The 15707-nt window shown below is 39.8% G+C and overlaps 1 protein-coding gene across 1 annotated transcript; it reads right to left on the minus strand.

Moving 5' to 3' along the window:
- Positions 1–6590: 6590 nt before the first annotated feature.
- Positions 6591–12710, minus strand: LOC115823844 (butyrophilin subfamily 1 member A1-like). The gene is made up of 7 exons (XM_030787867.1): positions 12623–12710; positions 9959–10312; positions 9444–9599; positions 8798–8983; positions 8529–8618; positions 7225–7251; positions 6591–7132 (listed from the first exon to the last, which is right to left on the minus strand). Exons 1-7 carry the CDS (start codon positions 12708–12710, stop codon positions 6591–6593), a joined length of 1443 nt encoding a protein of 480 aa, XP_030643727.1.
- Between the last annotated feature and the right edge of the window lie 2997 nt (positions 12711–15707).

The following is a 15707-nucleotide window of genomic DNA, read 5'->3' on the forward strand; positions in this document are numbered from 1 at the left end:
AAAAAAAGATGACTATATGTTTGACACATAGAATATTCACAAATTTACACAAAAATCAAGTAACCGGTTACCCATGATACTAAAAGTTTAAACATACAAACCATGAAAGGGTTATGAGGGCAAAATAATAGCAATCTAAACAAACACGAGGTCTGCGTTCTGTGTTCACATGACTCAGTTTCAGACTTAGCTTTTCAGTTTTGCTGTAAGCAAGGCAGTTAAAAGTAAATTATTTACTTTTTGCAAATATATCTCATTTCAGGTGAAAGTCTGCCGGACAACTGCCAAAGAGATGGCCACAAGTGCGGAGATATGAGGTATTTATTACATCAAAACGAGTGGATACAGTCAGGGGAGGACAGGCCGCGACACAGTTCGCTCCAGTGAACAGGCAAAAGACAAAACTTGAGGTAGAAAACAAAACCCGGATAAACACAGTGTTACGTCCTTGGACGTATTTTTTGTTACCGCTTGGGTGTTCCCTTGTCTCTATCTCCCCCCCCCCCCCCCCCCCCGCCCCATGTTTCTTTTCAGGTTTTCTGGCGGGTCACGATTGGCTGCGGAACATCCGAGGGAAGTTTAAAAGACGACGGCTGTGCAGGACACATCTGGGCGCGGAACCTCCTGTTTGAACTCCTGCTGCCGCATCTCTAAGTTTTGAAATTCTTGTGACAATGACTATGTGAGTCCACATCCAGTGAAATGTGTAAATAGGTGTAAATAGTGCATTTTTCGTGTTGGTTTCTTTTGTGTTTGCTTTATTATAGTCAGCACACGTAGGGGGTGGGTGCCATTTCCGTTTAAACGTATTTTCTCCTGTTTATGTTAGTTAGGGAGGAAAGTTGAGTTTGTCTTTATTTTGGTATTCTTTTGTAGGTTATTCCCTTTTTCCTATTAGTTAGATGTGTTTTGTTTATTGTTTTGGCCTGGCTCACCCCCGAAGTCTTTTGTGCTTGTAAATAGTTATATATATAGTAATAAAACAAAAGCTGACTATTTTATATCGGTTTCGGTATTGGTGTTTTTTTTCGGGTTCACTCGGGTGGCAGGAGAAGGAGGTTTCTCCCACTCATTTATGTTTTCCCCTACCCTAGACAGGGTCGTAACAACAGTATAACAAGAAAATATTATCAGTTCAATAGTTCCACTATCAAAGAACCGCTCAACATACATTCGTGGCAAATGTAGTCTTCGCGAAGTGCCGGCCAGACTGCGGGTGGTAACCAGATATGAGGCTAACTGTGACTCCCAGCCTTTCCTTGAATGCCTTCCAGACACATGAGGTAAACTGGGAGTCGCAGTCAGAGATGACATCCTCCGGAAGGCCGAAGCAATGAAAAACATGGTTAAAGAGGGCGTCTACAACCTGGAGGGCAGAGGGAAGAGAGGTAAAAGGAATTAATTGCCAAGCTTTCGAAAAACGATCTACCACTACCAAGACCATGGTGTTTCCATCAGATGGGGGGAGATCAGTGATGAAATCCATTGCAATGTGCAACCAGGGCCTTTGTGGGACAGGTAATGGTAGCAATTTGCCAGCAGGGAACTCCCTCGGGGACTTGGTAGTGGCCAAGGATCCCAGTAACTTAGAGCAAGTAAGATGCACCCACAGCACAGTGTGTATTCTTGAACACCATCTACCATCTCATGGTTGAGGGGTATGAGGATGTTCGACGAAAGCTGAAACCAGTCCTGGCTGATCCTATGGTATCTGATGAGACTCTGCTGTGACAGGTGATTAAAACCACCACAGAAGAAAGTGAGAGAAAGCGCAGGATTGGTCATAGCTGTAACTGCAAAGTGACCCAAGCTCACAGCACCCTCGCATCTCGTGACACAACAAAAGGTGAGGGAAAGAATAAGACAGACACTAAAGATGGCACAATACAGAGGTTGAGTGCTCAGGTGGAGGCTTTGACACAGGCCCTGGAGGTGTTACAACAGAGTAAAAACCCCAAGACCCTATGGCTGCCCACAGTGTCTAGCACAGGCCAGTCCAAGTTGCAGTCATTGTTTTGTTTGTGGAGAAGAAGGCCATCGTGTCATTGGCTGTCTGAGGAAGCCTAAGCAGTAGGGAAATGGGAACGTTCAGGGCAGTGGGACAACCTTTGACCGGCCTGCAAGCTAAGTCCCACTTGCTGGGGCCATGGAAATTGACAGTGTAAGTGCTGAGACAATAATGAGTTTCATTCAGACCAAGAAATGTCCAGAAGAGCAACATGCTATAGTGAAAGTAGGTTTGAAAGAAGTCACCATTCAGCCTGGTAGCATAGGTCATGTTGAGTGTAGGGTGCCAAAACATATTAGCTGCTCAGACTCAGTTAAACTGTTTTAGCCCAAATCTGACATGTAGCACTGGCATCACTTAGCATTAGACAAGGACTAGTGGAGGTTCACCGAGCTAGCAGAGCATTTGTAAAGGTACCTGTGTCAAATCACAACACACAGTGTGACCCTCCCCAGATTAACTGTAACTGACAGTTCCAGCTGTGGGAATAACGGAACCCAGTTAAATATTACTGACTCTTCACCACCACTGCCCAGCTTTGATGGGGGCCTGTCCAGTGCTGCCCTTTGGCAGCCACCTGTGGACATCAGCCCTTTGTCAGATGATTAACAGAGAGAGGTGAGGCAGATATTGTATGAAGAGTCTGAAGCTTTTGCTCATAATGATGGGGACATTGGGTGTATCCCAAGCCTGCAAATGACTAACACCTTCAAGGATGATATCCCAGTTCAGCGTACATATGCCTCTGTGCCTAAACCCCTTTACAAAGAGGTCAAAGAATATATCCATGACTTACTTCTTAAAGGGTGGATAGTCAAGTCAAAGTCACCTTTTGCAGCACCAGTTGTATGTGTCCGAAAGTGCGATAGCTCTGTAAGGCTTCGCATTGACTATAGACATTTTAAACCAAAAGGCACTACCAGGTCACCACACATTACTTCGCATTCAGGACCTGATTGATACCTTAGGAGGCCACAGCTGGTTCAGTATTTTAGACCTGGGTAAGGCCTACCCCCAAGGCGTTATAGCTGAAGGGTGTTGACAAAAGACAGCTTTCAACACCCCTTGGGAGCTTTACGAGTGGGTGAGAATACCATTTGGACTCGCTAATGCCCCCTCTGCCTTTCAGCGCAGCATGGAGGAGATGTTAGATTCCCTGCGGGATGACTGCTGTATTCCCTACCTTGATGACATCCTCTGCCACTCCAAGTCCTTTGCTGACCATGCTGAGGTGGTGCAGCAAGTCCTAAGAGCTCTCCAGTGCCATGGTGTAAAGCTCCAACCCACAAAGTGTGAGCTTTTCAGACATGAGGTCAGGTACATGGGCAGACTGGTCTAAGCTGATGGTGTAAAGATTGACCCAAAAGATATTGACGCTGCTCTGGCACTGAGGGATAAAACACCTGCCACCATTGGGGAAGTCCGCAAGTTGTTTGGGTTCCTGAGTTACTATCAAACCAGGAGACAAGACGTTGCATATGTTGCTGCAATGAACCAGGAACAAGGTCCAGAGCCACAGATGAGTGCATCACTTCCTGCCATTGACCACAATGAAGTAGTTAAGGCTCAAAGGGATGACGAAGCCATCTTTGAACTAATCAAGCTTAGAGTCAAAGAGAGTGCTGTGCAATGAGGTTAGACAGGGAGTAAAGATGTATTGATGTGTGCAGGGTTGTAGCTAAGAATTCTGGGTCCCCATGCTCCAATACCAAGAGGTGGGTTGTTGTAACCTTTTTTGAGTTTATTTCATAACGTAAAGCAACCAGTAAGAAGGTCTCTCTGCTGTTGTTTATTATGTTAGAATAAGAAACAGAGAATGTTGCTATTACCCCGTCACAAGACAGAGACCAGAGCATGCAGAGAGCTTACTGAAAGTTTGGTGCAACATCCAAAATCTCCCGAAATCTGTTCTCCGTCTAAACATCTATCAAAGCAGTTGACATCGTAGATGATGTGCACATGGGAATAAAAATAATTTAATAAGTTAATTAAAAGTAGAAAGAAGCGTGTAGTATAAGTACACCTTTTAAATTGGAAACTGGAGTAAGAGTGAAAAGTATTGTGCATTAAAACTACTCCTGTAAGTATAATTTATTGGAAAAAGTTACGGAGTAAACGTAGCATGTTATTACCCACCCCTGGTTGCACTAGTCCTTAGGTTAGTCCACTCCACACTTCATTTACATTTCTTCACTATCAATACTTATATGGAAATGAACTAAGAAGTGTTTTCTTTTAGTAGTTGCTGCAGAGCTGTAAAACTGGCACCACATGGATCATTCCTCCACTTCCTCCTCTCCCAGTAAATCCTCCCCCTTGACTAACACCCTGCATAAATATCCTTTGGTGCATAATAGGTGTGTCGGTGTCACGCTGGTGGTGTGGTGCAGGACCCAAGTGCAAAGACACGATGATGAAGGTGACCAAACGGAGGACTTTACTTAAAATGAAGATCATAATACAAGTACAAACTGGAACAAAACCGATAACAAAACGGTGCAGCATAACAGTGTGCTAAATACACAAACAACAATAGACAAAGGACAAGGCAAACACTAGGGCTTAAATAGAGGGAGAACTAAACAGGGCAAAACAGGATTGGTACAAATTAACGAGGTTAATAAATGAGACAAACAGGAACAGGTGAGGGGCGGAAACAGACAGAACAAGAGTACAAAGACCAAACAAAACAAAATGGAGGTGCAGGCTGTGACAGTCGGCCGCTTAATGAAGTTGGTAAGCATTGATCTGCCTTTGGCTGAAACCAAAACTGTTGATCAGCCTCCTTTTCATCATCGTTGAGATATAACAGCACTGAATAATTCAATTCCATAAACTCGTCATAAAGTCGCTTGTAAACTTTCATTTCCTCTTGAACAACATCGTTTAAATGCGGCAAACTTTCATCGTCCAAAAGCCTCTCAATTTCGTTTGATTTTCCCGTCATTTGTCTTAATTTACCTCTTCTTGCGGTTGTGAAACGATGAAATCTTTCCTCCACACCCTTAGCCGTCAGAACCCTGTGGCGGTCATCACGAACATTCACAGCCTCATTTTCCATTTCGTCCGCCATTGTTCAAATGGATTTCAAGAAGTTTCAGCTGATTCACTCACAGTAGATTGTATCGGTTGAAAACAATTGTCTTCGGTCTTTGCACAGCACAAATATTCACAATTCCATCCAAATAAACTCCTTTTCGTTCAGTTAATGCGCAGCGTTTCAGGTCTCGTTTGGTTAACAGGTTCGTTGCTTCTTAGTTACTCTTCATAGCCAGCTTTTTGACTTGATTATAGTGGCAAAATTTTGTTTTCGTTATAATTAAACCACTTCTTTCACGTGGGCACAAAAGGTAATTTCGACTCGCATCTGTATCCACTTGTAACTTTTATCATTCACCAAAGCCTTGAAGCATGATACTCACAACCAACTTCGGGTGAATGTCGGCGCCGTTTATTTTCAGTTTCATCAATCAGAGTCGTTGTAATTTTACAGAAAACGGTCAAAAAGCTGTTTGTCATAATGTGCGCACATGTCTAAGAAAGCATTCACTCTGCAGCGGCATCCAAACTTTCTTACCAACCTGATCCCACACATGCGCACCAGGGGATCCATCATCAACCAATCACAATCCACCGTTTGCACTAACCCCGACTCCACAATTTACAGGCAGCACAAAAATGGTCTAATTCAAACAAAACAATATAAACAAATAACAATAACAGTATATGGCTCTTACAGTTATTATTATTGTTGCTGTCGTTGTTGTTGTTAGTAGTAGTGGTAGTAATAGAAGTATCAGTATATCAGATCAAATTTAAAGCAAAAAAGATATTACACAATTTACTATGTTGAAAGGTTGCCTGTTGGTCAATATGAACATTTTTAAGCACAAGTTAATAAACTCAGACAATAAAACCTAATAACACGTTTCTTTGTTAGAATTGCAAAATAATATGTATAACAGTAATAATTTAATATTCAGCAGGCTGAAAGAAGTAAAAATATGTTGTGTAACACTTTGAAAGACACAACTTCAACAAAAAAGAAAGAAAAGTCCAGGATGACATTAAGGAAGATGCCATTTAATATACAGTAAAATCAATGAGCAGACCTAAAAAAATATAATGGTGCCAGTAGTACAGTCAAACCTCGACTTTCACAGGTTTAACCTCTGTGGATTTGATTATTCATGAGTTTGCCATCAATAATTAAATAGGATTTTTTGGGGGGGGGGAGTGTAGAGTAGAGCGTGTAAAGAAAGCATAAAAAAAAAGAAAGAAAAAAGTTTAAGTCATAAATGCATAAGATATATGTACAGTACTTTACAGTACAGTTTACTGTGTCCACAGAGAAGTAAAATGCAAATACAGATTATTTTCTTGTCACATAAATTACTTGCCGAGATGGTCATTAAATGGAAAATAATTTGTTAGGAAAGTCATGTTGTTATACAACAATACATACCAATAATATCTTTTCATTCTAATTTATTTGTGAAATGAGTGGGACAAGAATATTTCTACTATATTTGTCATGTAATTCTCATCAACACCTCCACCTATCTTCTACTCTCTCCTACAGTCATTTATCTGTATACTTGAGTATGAGAGAATGATCACATCTGTCTCCAGGACTGAACAAAGGAATCAATACATTTTTAGACTTAACATCAGTGAAAGTGTAAAGATGTGATTTTGAATCTACATCATAGAAAGACAGAGTGTTCTTAGTCATGTCTAAATACACCCCCAGTGTTGAGAATGAGTCTCTTACTAACACTGGGGTAGGAAGGCCAGTATTCACATAGAATCCTTTCCCTCTTTCATACTGGAGAACCCAGTAACCATTCTCTGGAGTTAATGTCTCTTTCTTTCTTTCCTTTTCTTCATGAGAAGTCACACCGACATACCAGGACAGTTTGGCTGGAAGACCCTTCTCCACATCTAAAACAATGACCTCCCAGTAGTGACAGTCTGACTTAAACATCTCTTTACACAGAACATCAACCATGTATCCAGAGGATATGGAATGTTTGAAAACCCCTTTGTCAAAGCTCACTTCCTTTCCTTTGTTTTTAACTGTCAGACCTTTGTGACTAGTTGTTTTGTCCAGTGTGAGACGCTCTGAGGGATTTAATAGAAAGAAGAGCATGTCAAGCACAACTCATAGGATTTATCTCCAATATGACTAAAAGTTTAATGATTTATGATCTTACTTTTTGAAAGACGCATCTTATCCCAATCTGCGCAAAAACAGACAAAGTATGTTGTAATATGTCTTTATACTGTCATGTATTTGATCAGTGAATTTCCAAACTCAGTTATATTCTGATAAATTGGTTTGATTTTTTGGTACCTGTGGGTTGTATTTACCTGGTATTTCCACAGTGTCTGTGTTGGTTTCTTTGTCTGCAGTTTCTGGTTTCTTTATCCCAGACTCATTTTTAATTTTTTTTTCTTTGCACACGCACACAGACACACACACACACACACACACACAATATCATTGATATTCTTTGGAATGTGTTTGTGATACTTTAAATTTAACCTCAAACATATTTTGCATGAATGACTCTATTCTAAAAAAGTGTGCATGCCTAAAGTATCATTTCCCCCCCTTCTGTTAGTGAAAGTGCTGGTATAGACGTGTACCTTGTGATCTTGTTTCTTCTATCCCAGTTTCCTGTTTCAGTGGTTGAGTTTCTGCTGAGGACAAAACTCCATCTCCACTCATCCTATTGTGTTGGCCTAAAGAAAGATCAAACTTTCAGTGGCTCTTACCATGATTAAGCAAAGGTAAGAAGTGATGCAAAAACAGAATCGGACATCAATGAATCATCCACAGTATCCCATGTAGGAAAATGTTTCTTTTTATCCATGTTTCTATAAAACTGTGAAATCAAAACAAAGGTAAACAAACATACCAGAATAAAAAACTGCTTTCTCTTCAGAGACTGAAAAAGAAAAATAATCCAAAATGCTTGACAATTTTTTGGTTAAATTAATTTGTGTTGCACAAAAAATTCATAATTCAATCATTTCAATCCCCAACCCAGAGAAAAAAGGAGCATAATTATTGAACTAAAAGTTCTGATTTTCATTTAGTATGGCAAAATAAGACAGATCTAGTCCAGACACTATCACCGATTTCAAAAAAAAAAAAAAAGCTTTCATTTCATTTATTTTTACCAGCTTACAATTTGCATATTTAAATTTTCAGAGGAACATAAATTACTGCCATATACCTGCTGGATCTGTGCCCAGTGGTTTCTGATGATCTGCTGAATATGAATGTGGAATATGAAGGTTTATTTAAAACAAGCGACAGAAATAGCCCAATAGGTTGTCATATTTTCAAGCATGTAGTTCCTGAAGAAAAAACGATTTAATGGGCTTTTTTCACATTGTGGTCTGTTTATTAGACTTTTCTGTTCAGGGAACAACTCCTTGTTGACATCACAATATATGGAGTTAAATGCTGTATATGAGTTTAAACTGAATAGAAATGGGAACTCCTTACCTCTCTTCTTGTATAAAATGAAGAGGAGGATGAATAAGACACTGAAGGCCAACAGACTGATGACCAGCATGACAATAAATGCTCTCCATGCTTAAACACACACACACACACGAACTTAAAGTTTAAAAATGTCAGTATATATGACACATGGATGTATTATTAAGTAGAACAAAGCCTAATTTTATAGTGGATAAGCATTCTTGCTTTTGAGCATGCTTCTCTATAGTCTGTAGATGATTTCATTATATTTCAAATCATGTTGGACTCACAGGGTTTGGATGCTGTGGGCTCCAACATTGTTGGTTGCGTTGCACAGTTTGATATTTTTGTCCTGTGTGGTACAATTCTCCCCTCTCTCTCCTCCTGATCAGATAAACTGACAGAGCAGGAGATCCACTCTGACTCAGAGGGAGAGAAGAGCAGCCAAGAACTCACACTCACCAGATCATCACTATCTGATACAGAGATTGAAAGAAGAAAAAAGGGTAAATAATTTTGTAATGTAGCACAAAATTTAAACTTGTATAACATTTAATCCTCCCATAATTTAAACATATATATTTTATGCTCCACATAACACCAGATTTAGTTTTAATCCTCCCTTTTTTGAATCACCAGTTCCCTGTAATATCAAGTGCATCCAGAGGACAATGTTATTTCCCATAGTGTAGGAGTTCCAAATCACAATGATGCAGAGAGCAGATTGTCTGAATTACACCCAAAAAACACAGGCATTTGACTTCTTTGTGATTCCAGATCTAGACTGTGTTTTATTTTATTTATTTATTTTTTGAGATTTCAGCATGCAGTGTGCCACAGCACCACCAAAACACCTTACAGCTTTAAATCTAATTTCCTTTTAAAGAATCGTCTACATTTCTTACATTGTGTTTACAATGTTGAAGCATCAGTTACCTGTCTTATACATCACATTACTGTTGTGTTTGATCTCTTTCCCTTCTCTGTCTCTCCAGGTGACTGTGGGCTGTGGTGACCAACCATCTGACACACAGGTCACATTCACCTGTTCTCCTGTTTCAGTGAATGAGAGGACTGGTACAGAGCCCAGGACTGAGAGAAAGAGAACAATAAGGAGAGGTTGTTTTTAATCTTTTGTGAAAAGAGTAATCTGGTGAGTACAAGCTTATTACATTTGTTTCAATTCCTGCAATTTTCAATAACATAAGTCAGAAAATGTTTAATGATATCTTTGGCAATCTTAGAACAGTCATCTATAAAAATTGACTATGAGAACCTCAGAAAAGAAATGAAGCTTTATTGGGTCCGACAGAGCTTACGTAGAAAAGAAAAAAAAAATCCAACAGAAAGGAGGAGTTTTGAAACCAAAGCGTTTGTACTTTCTTAAATCTTTAAGAGAATTTCAATAAATTCCAAGACAATGTTTGCAGTGACCTACTGTATCGACTTACTATTTACTGTGAGTGATGTTGTACCCTTCTCATACCAAGTTCCACTGCTGACATAACACACATATTCTCCTCTGTCTGACAGTGTGATGTTCTTCATCTTCAGAGACACATTTCCCTCCTCCAGATTCCCTATCAGAGACACTCTGTCCCTGTACTGGGGATCTACAGGACTCTCCTGGATCTTCTGATCCTTGTACAATAAAACTGGAGTGTTGAATTTATTGGGTCTGTACCAGCGCACCTCCAACTCCACAGCACTGAAGGAAGGAGAGAGACTACAGAGCAAGACCACAGAGGATCCCAATTTGGCTGAGACTGGACTATCAGGAACCACCACGGAAAATGTATCTGGACCTAGTAAAGGAGAGTGTGTGGAAACATGATCCTGTTCATATCTTGGAACTTCAGACTCAAACCATGGATGTAGGACTTTAGGATTTTACAAATAGACAGACTTACCAGTGGCATGACAATATAGTACAGACACAAACACCCACATCCATATTGTGATCAACATTTCTGTCCATCAAAAGAAAAAGAAAAAAATACAGTTCACTCAGTAGTTGTCACAACACACTTACATTAATAAAAAGAGTATTGTAGGACAAACTGTGCAAAGATGCCATCTAGATATATAATATATAATAAAAAAAATAAATAAAAAAAAAAAACAGGCAGAGATCAAACACAGAAGGCAATCAGAATATGAAAAGGCTAGCATGACACACTGGGGAAAGCAGTACAAACTGACAAACAAAGGGTAGAACAGGCAAATTTTAAATAGACAGACTAATTACAACTTCAACGAGAGACAGGTGAGCACAATCTTTTTTTTCTTTTTTTTAAAATAACCAAAAAGTCTTTATTTACTTAAAACGCTTTATATATCAAAAACAGTTTATCAACCGTATAACATTTCTGTTTGTGGTCTGGATTGTATTTCTGACCTTCATATTTGTCATATCTTATCTTATAAAAAATCTTATCAGTTTTGCAAACAAAATGCCATCCTGATGACCCAACAAGTGAACTGAAAATTGATCCGTTCGCCCAATCATGGTGTGAATGGTGGAGGGCACTTGCGGAGCTGCCCGCTGTTGAGATTTTTTTTTAAATAAAACATTAATATTTAGAACGGCGAGTGCCACCATCACATAAAATCGTATCAAAAAGAGATGAGCTATACTTGCTCCTCCTCTCCTTCATACTTCATAATGTTGTAGGCTAGGTTAATTTTACCTTTAGGCCCACTACATAGTACTGCCAAATGTGAAACAGCTTGATGACCCTCGTCACCGCTTGATTCCCGCCTCCCTCGTCCCCGTCCTTGTCTTATTGGGACCGGGTCCTAAGTAAATGCACTGCCTTCGCGTGAACTTCCTAATAGTATTGTGTTTATCTGACAAGATTAAAACATACATTTCTGAACGGAATTTTGTCAGTAATGTTAACTCAGCATTTTTGCTAGCTAACTATTAGTATGCATCAGCAGTGGATTCACACAGGACCCGGTGTTATGTCCCAGATGGTTTCCAAGCCAACTGGTTTCTGTATGTTTTCACATGCTGTGTTAACAGTAGCAGTTGTGGCCTGCCTCTGTCACCAGATTCGTCACACATTCACAAACATATTAATCGTGATTTTCAAGTCGCATCTCATATCTACTGCGGCGAATATGATTATAAGTGAGCAGTGAGCACTGCATCACAGCCACATACGAAAAAAGTTAGGTGAACACAGCACATGAACATGTATGGGAAGCAGTTAGCTTGAAAATCAGTTGATTTCAAAAATCTCAGACATAGACTTAAGATATTGTCACAACCTGCACCTCCATTTTGGACTCTTGTTTTGTTCTGTCTTTGTGCTCCTGTTCTGAGTCTGTCTCCGCCCCTCACCTGTTCCTGTTTGTCCCATTTATTAACCTCGTTCTCCCTTGTTAATTTAGTCCAATTATGTTTGCCCTGTTTAGTTTTCCTCTTGTATTTAAGCCCTTGTGTTTCCCCTGTCTCTTGTCTATCGTTGTTTGTGTTAGTTTGCACACTGTTTCGCTGCACCTTTTTGTTATCGGTTTTGTTCCAGTTTGCATGTGTATTTTTATCTTCATTTTGCCAGTAAAGTCCTCCTTTTTTTGTCACTACAATCTGTCTTGCGCTTGGGCCCTGCACCACTCCACCAGCATGACAGCTATGGCCATGGGTGCTCTGGTGAGGAACCTTTTATCTTTATTATCTTTATCTGCCATAGTTGTAGCTATCAGTAAGACTGCCAAGTTCAACTGTTAAAAAAAATGCAGCAGGCACTTGACTGACAGCATTTGAGTAGTTTACTGTGATTGTTTTTTTTTCTCCTTTGATGAACACAATATGGCCTATTGCATTTTAGAAAAAAATAGTCCTCTGACTTCAAAGTAATGAGTAAGAAGAACCTTCATTGGAATGCAGTGGAGTGAAAAGTCTTTCAAATGTAGCGGAGTAAAAGTCATAAGTTTCCAAAAAAAAAATAACTCCAGTACAGATTCTCGAAAAAATGTACTTAAGTTCAGTACTAAGGTAAATGTACTTCGTTACTGTCCACCCCTGGTGGTGATTTAAGCGCGACTCCACTCTAAATCGAATCTCTTTCATGAGATCTGCGATACATTTTTAGCGGAATAGTTCTGACCCTTGATGATCTGAGCAACACTGTGGTTAGTGCAATGGTAAATGAATGGTGCGAGTGTGTCCCAGTTCTCCTGGGAAGTGGGCCACATTTCTATAAGTGTGATTGTTGTGCAGCGTTAACCATTACGTTTGGCAGTTTTCAATCTTAGTTAACCACGCTGAGCAAAGCATGTTAGATATGCGTGCATCATTGTTTGCTGTGAAGCGTTTTGAGACAAATCGCCGGACACTTCGCCAGTCTCTAGGAAACTTCCAAATGCTCGCATTCCTTGAAAGATGGGAAAAGATGTGACAGTACCTACATCAAAATGCTGCCATTCAGAGGTGTATAAACCTGATAGCAAGCCCTTTCTCTGTTTACGTGGATGAAGTGAAGGAGAACAGTTGGAGCTCATTGACACGTCGCGTTCTCTCCGTAGTCGCCACCAGCTGCTCCCATTGCCAGACTTATACAAAACTAGTAAAACTTCAGTTTTTCACTAATGAGGCGTCACACCAAAATGATGAGTTCGCTCTGAGCCACATACCTATGTGAGCAAATATTTTCTCTAATGACGCTGAAGACCAGCTGATTGAGATCCAAGATCACAGTCAAGGCTGCAATGTGCTCCGCATCTCCACAACAGCACTTTAGCGTGAAATTTGTAAAATTTCATATTTGTAAGTAATTAAATACTATCTTTACTTATACAGTGCTACATAAATAAAGCGTAAACAAGCAAACTGTACAAGCTTCTTAACTCAGCTTTTAGGGTATTCCCTAGAAACTGAGTTAATTAAGTCCAAAGTCAATTTGTTTATCGGAATACTCTTATTTGGTATTATTCAGAGGTAGACGCAACCGCGCTTCGTTCTGACTGCATCAGTGGGGTACTCTGGCGAAAAAAAAAAAAAAAAAAGCTTAATCCTTTAAACATAGCCATGGCATTATAATCAAATCAGCTTGTTCAATGAGAGTTCTTCGGTGTGAGACAGGGAGAACAAGTTTTTGTGTTTACTATCAGCAAACAGTGCATGCCATAAATATTATTCAGTACACAGAATACTTTTGAATGACAAGGTGTCAAACCTTTATGCTGCCGATTTATGCTTTTTCTTAGGTTCGACTAATGTGTAAAATCCTCAAAGGAATGTCAGTTAGCTTTAAAACCCATTCATTTTTGCATCTGGGTAGCATTTGTATCTTTCCACATCTGTCACATTCTTATCAACCGCACTATCTGCAAGATTCAGGTTTGCAGTCAGTTAATCTTGTCAGTCTTGTTATTGTTTTCTCCTTGTTACTACAGGGAAATAAACAAAACTACATTCAGCCAGATATGGCTGAAATATGTACATTCACTCACAGTTACAGAGATCATGAAAATGTCATGTGGGTATTTTAATGCAGAAAGTAACACTTATACTGTAAACCCCAAGAGTGTGTGTGTGTGTGTGAGAGAGAGCGAGAATGTGTCAGAATCCAAGAATTCAAAGATCTTTCCCGTCTCGTTCATGTACTTCACCTTCTTTTCAGCCACAAACGATTAAGACAATAACCACACCACGGCGTTGGCAAAACAGCTCAAACATGAAAAATGTACACCACTTCGCGCATATTCGTATTATTTTCAGCTAGTTTTCGATTACAGGATGACTGCAGTAATCTTTCGGTTGAAGTGCATACTTGGTGTTATGCCATCCAAGCAGATGTAGCATGTCTCTCTCTTCAGGCGCTTTTATATGCCCCGCAGATTTCTTACAATCTCTTGTTTAACGATTTATGTGCTTTGAATTTTAAAACACGCACCCTCTTGTGAGAACGCAAAGTCAGTTTTCATGTCGTGGCCTTGGCTTTGATTACTCACCTGTACCAATGTGCCCCCGCGAGACCGCCACTCACGTACCGTCTGTTTTAAAATATCCTCTCGACAGTGATAGGCGCTCCCTTGCCAGTTTGTCGAGATGCTTGAGGCTTGCTTTTGATTCAGGGGTGTGGCACCTGTTCATAGCAAAGTAAATCAAATAAAGTAAATCTTATACCCTGAATCCAGAGGCAGCTTCAGTTCAAGGATTCACCCTCTTTAATCACATGTTAAAGTCATTACTAAATTACAACACTCAGCACCTTCACATTTGATCATTATTGAGTATGTTCTCAAAAAAATAGAACAACAAGAAAGTCAGGACTAATGACAGAAACTTGTTGACAGAGGGAGCTGACAATTGCTTCTGTCATTATTTTTATAAAAACGTCAGTTTAAGTTTACACAGTGAAATCTGCTTGTACTGTAATTCAATACAACTCAGATCAGTTATGGCATGCAGTCAAAAAGCACGTCAGATGTCTGAGGAGCATTCACCTTCAAACAACACTGCAATGAAAATATGCACTGTCGTTACACCGGTTGGACCTAAACAAGTCTGTTGAGATGATAGACATGAAGTCTAATACAATAAAGCTGTTCATAGATGAATCAGTGACAACATTAACAGCTAATAAAGAACATTAACAGCTCTGCAAATGAAAGAATCTCTGTGCAGTTTGTTTTTAAGTACAGACAACGCAAAACAACATTCAGTGTTACAGATTTCATGAGGAGGGATGGAATGTTGGGTACCTGCCACTGTCTGTGTCGCTTGCTCACCTGGATTTAGGTGGTGAAAACTATCAACACAATTCGATGGAGATCACTCATCTGTCACAGCCTGCACCTCATTTTGGACTTTTAGTTTGATATGTCTTTGTGCACCTGTTCTGTGTTTGTCTCCGCCCCTCACCTGTTCCTGTTTGTCCCATTATTAACCTTGTTAATGTGAACCAATCCTGTTTTGCCCTGTTTAGTTCTCCCTCTGTATTTAAGCCCTTGTGTTTGCCTTGTTCTTTGTCTGTCGTTGTTTGTGTTTTTTGCACGCTGCCAGGCTGCGCCTGTTTGTTATCGGTTCTGTTCCTGTTGACACCTGTATTTTGATCTTCAGTTTTGTTAGTAAAGTCCTCCTTTTTGTCACTACAATCATCGTGTTTTGCACTTGGGTCCTGCACCACACCACCAGCGTGACATCATCAATGAGAAATTCGAACATTCCTCTTGGAATTAGTTGTGAAG

This window comes from Chanos chanos, chromosome 11, assembly GCF_902362185.1.
Source record: "Chanos chanos chromosome 11, fChaCha1.1, whole genome shotgun sequence".
Lineage (NCBI taxonomy): Eukaryota > Metazoa > Chordata > Actinopteri > Gonorynchiformes > Chanidae > Chanos > Chanos chanos.

What these genes read in the sequence shown, in the direction of transcription:
- LOC115823844 (XM_030787867.1), bottom strand. Translation starts at nt 12,710, where the DNA reads ATGTGGCCCACTTCCCAGGAGAACTGGGACACACTCGCACCATTCATT. An exon ending in TAATGTGATGTATAAGACAG is followed by an intron (nt 8,984 to 9,443) that starts GTAACTGATGCT and finishes TCTCTGTATCAG; the next exon opens with ATAGTGATGATCTGGTGAGT. An exon ending in CATTTTATACAAGAAGAGAG is followed by an intron (nt 7,252 to 8,528) that starts GTAAGGAGTTCC and finishes GTTTTTGCGCAG; the next exon opens with ATTGGGATAAGATGCGTCTT.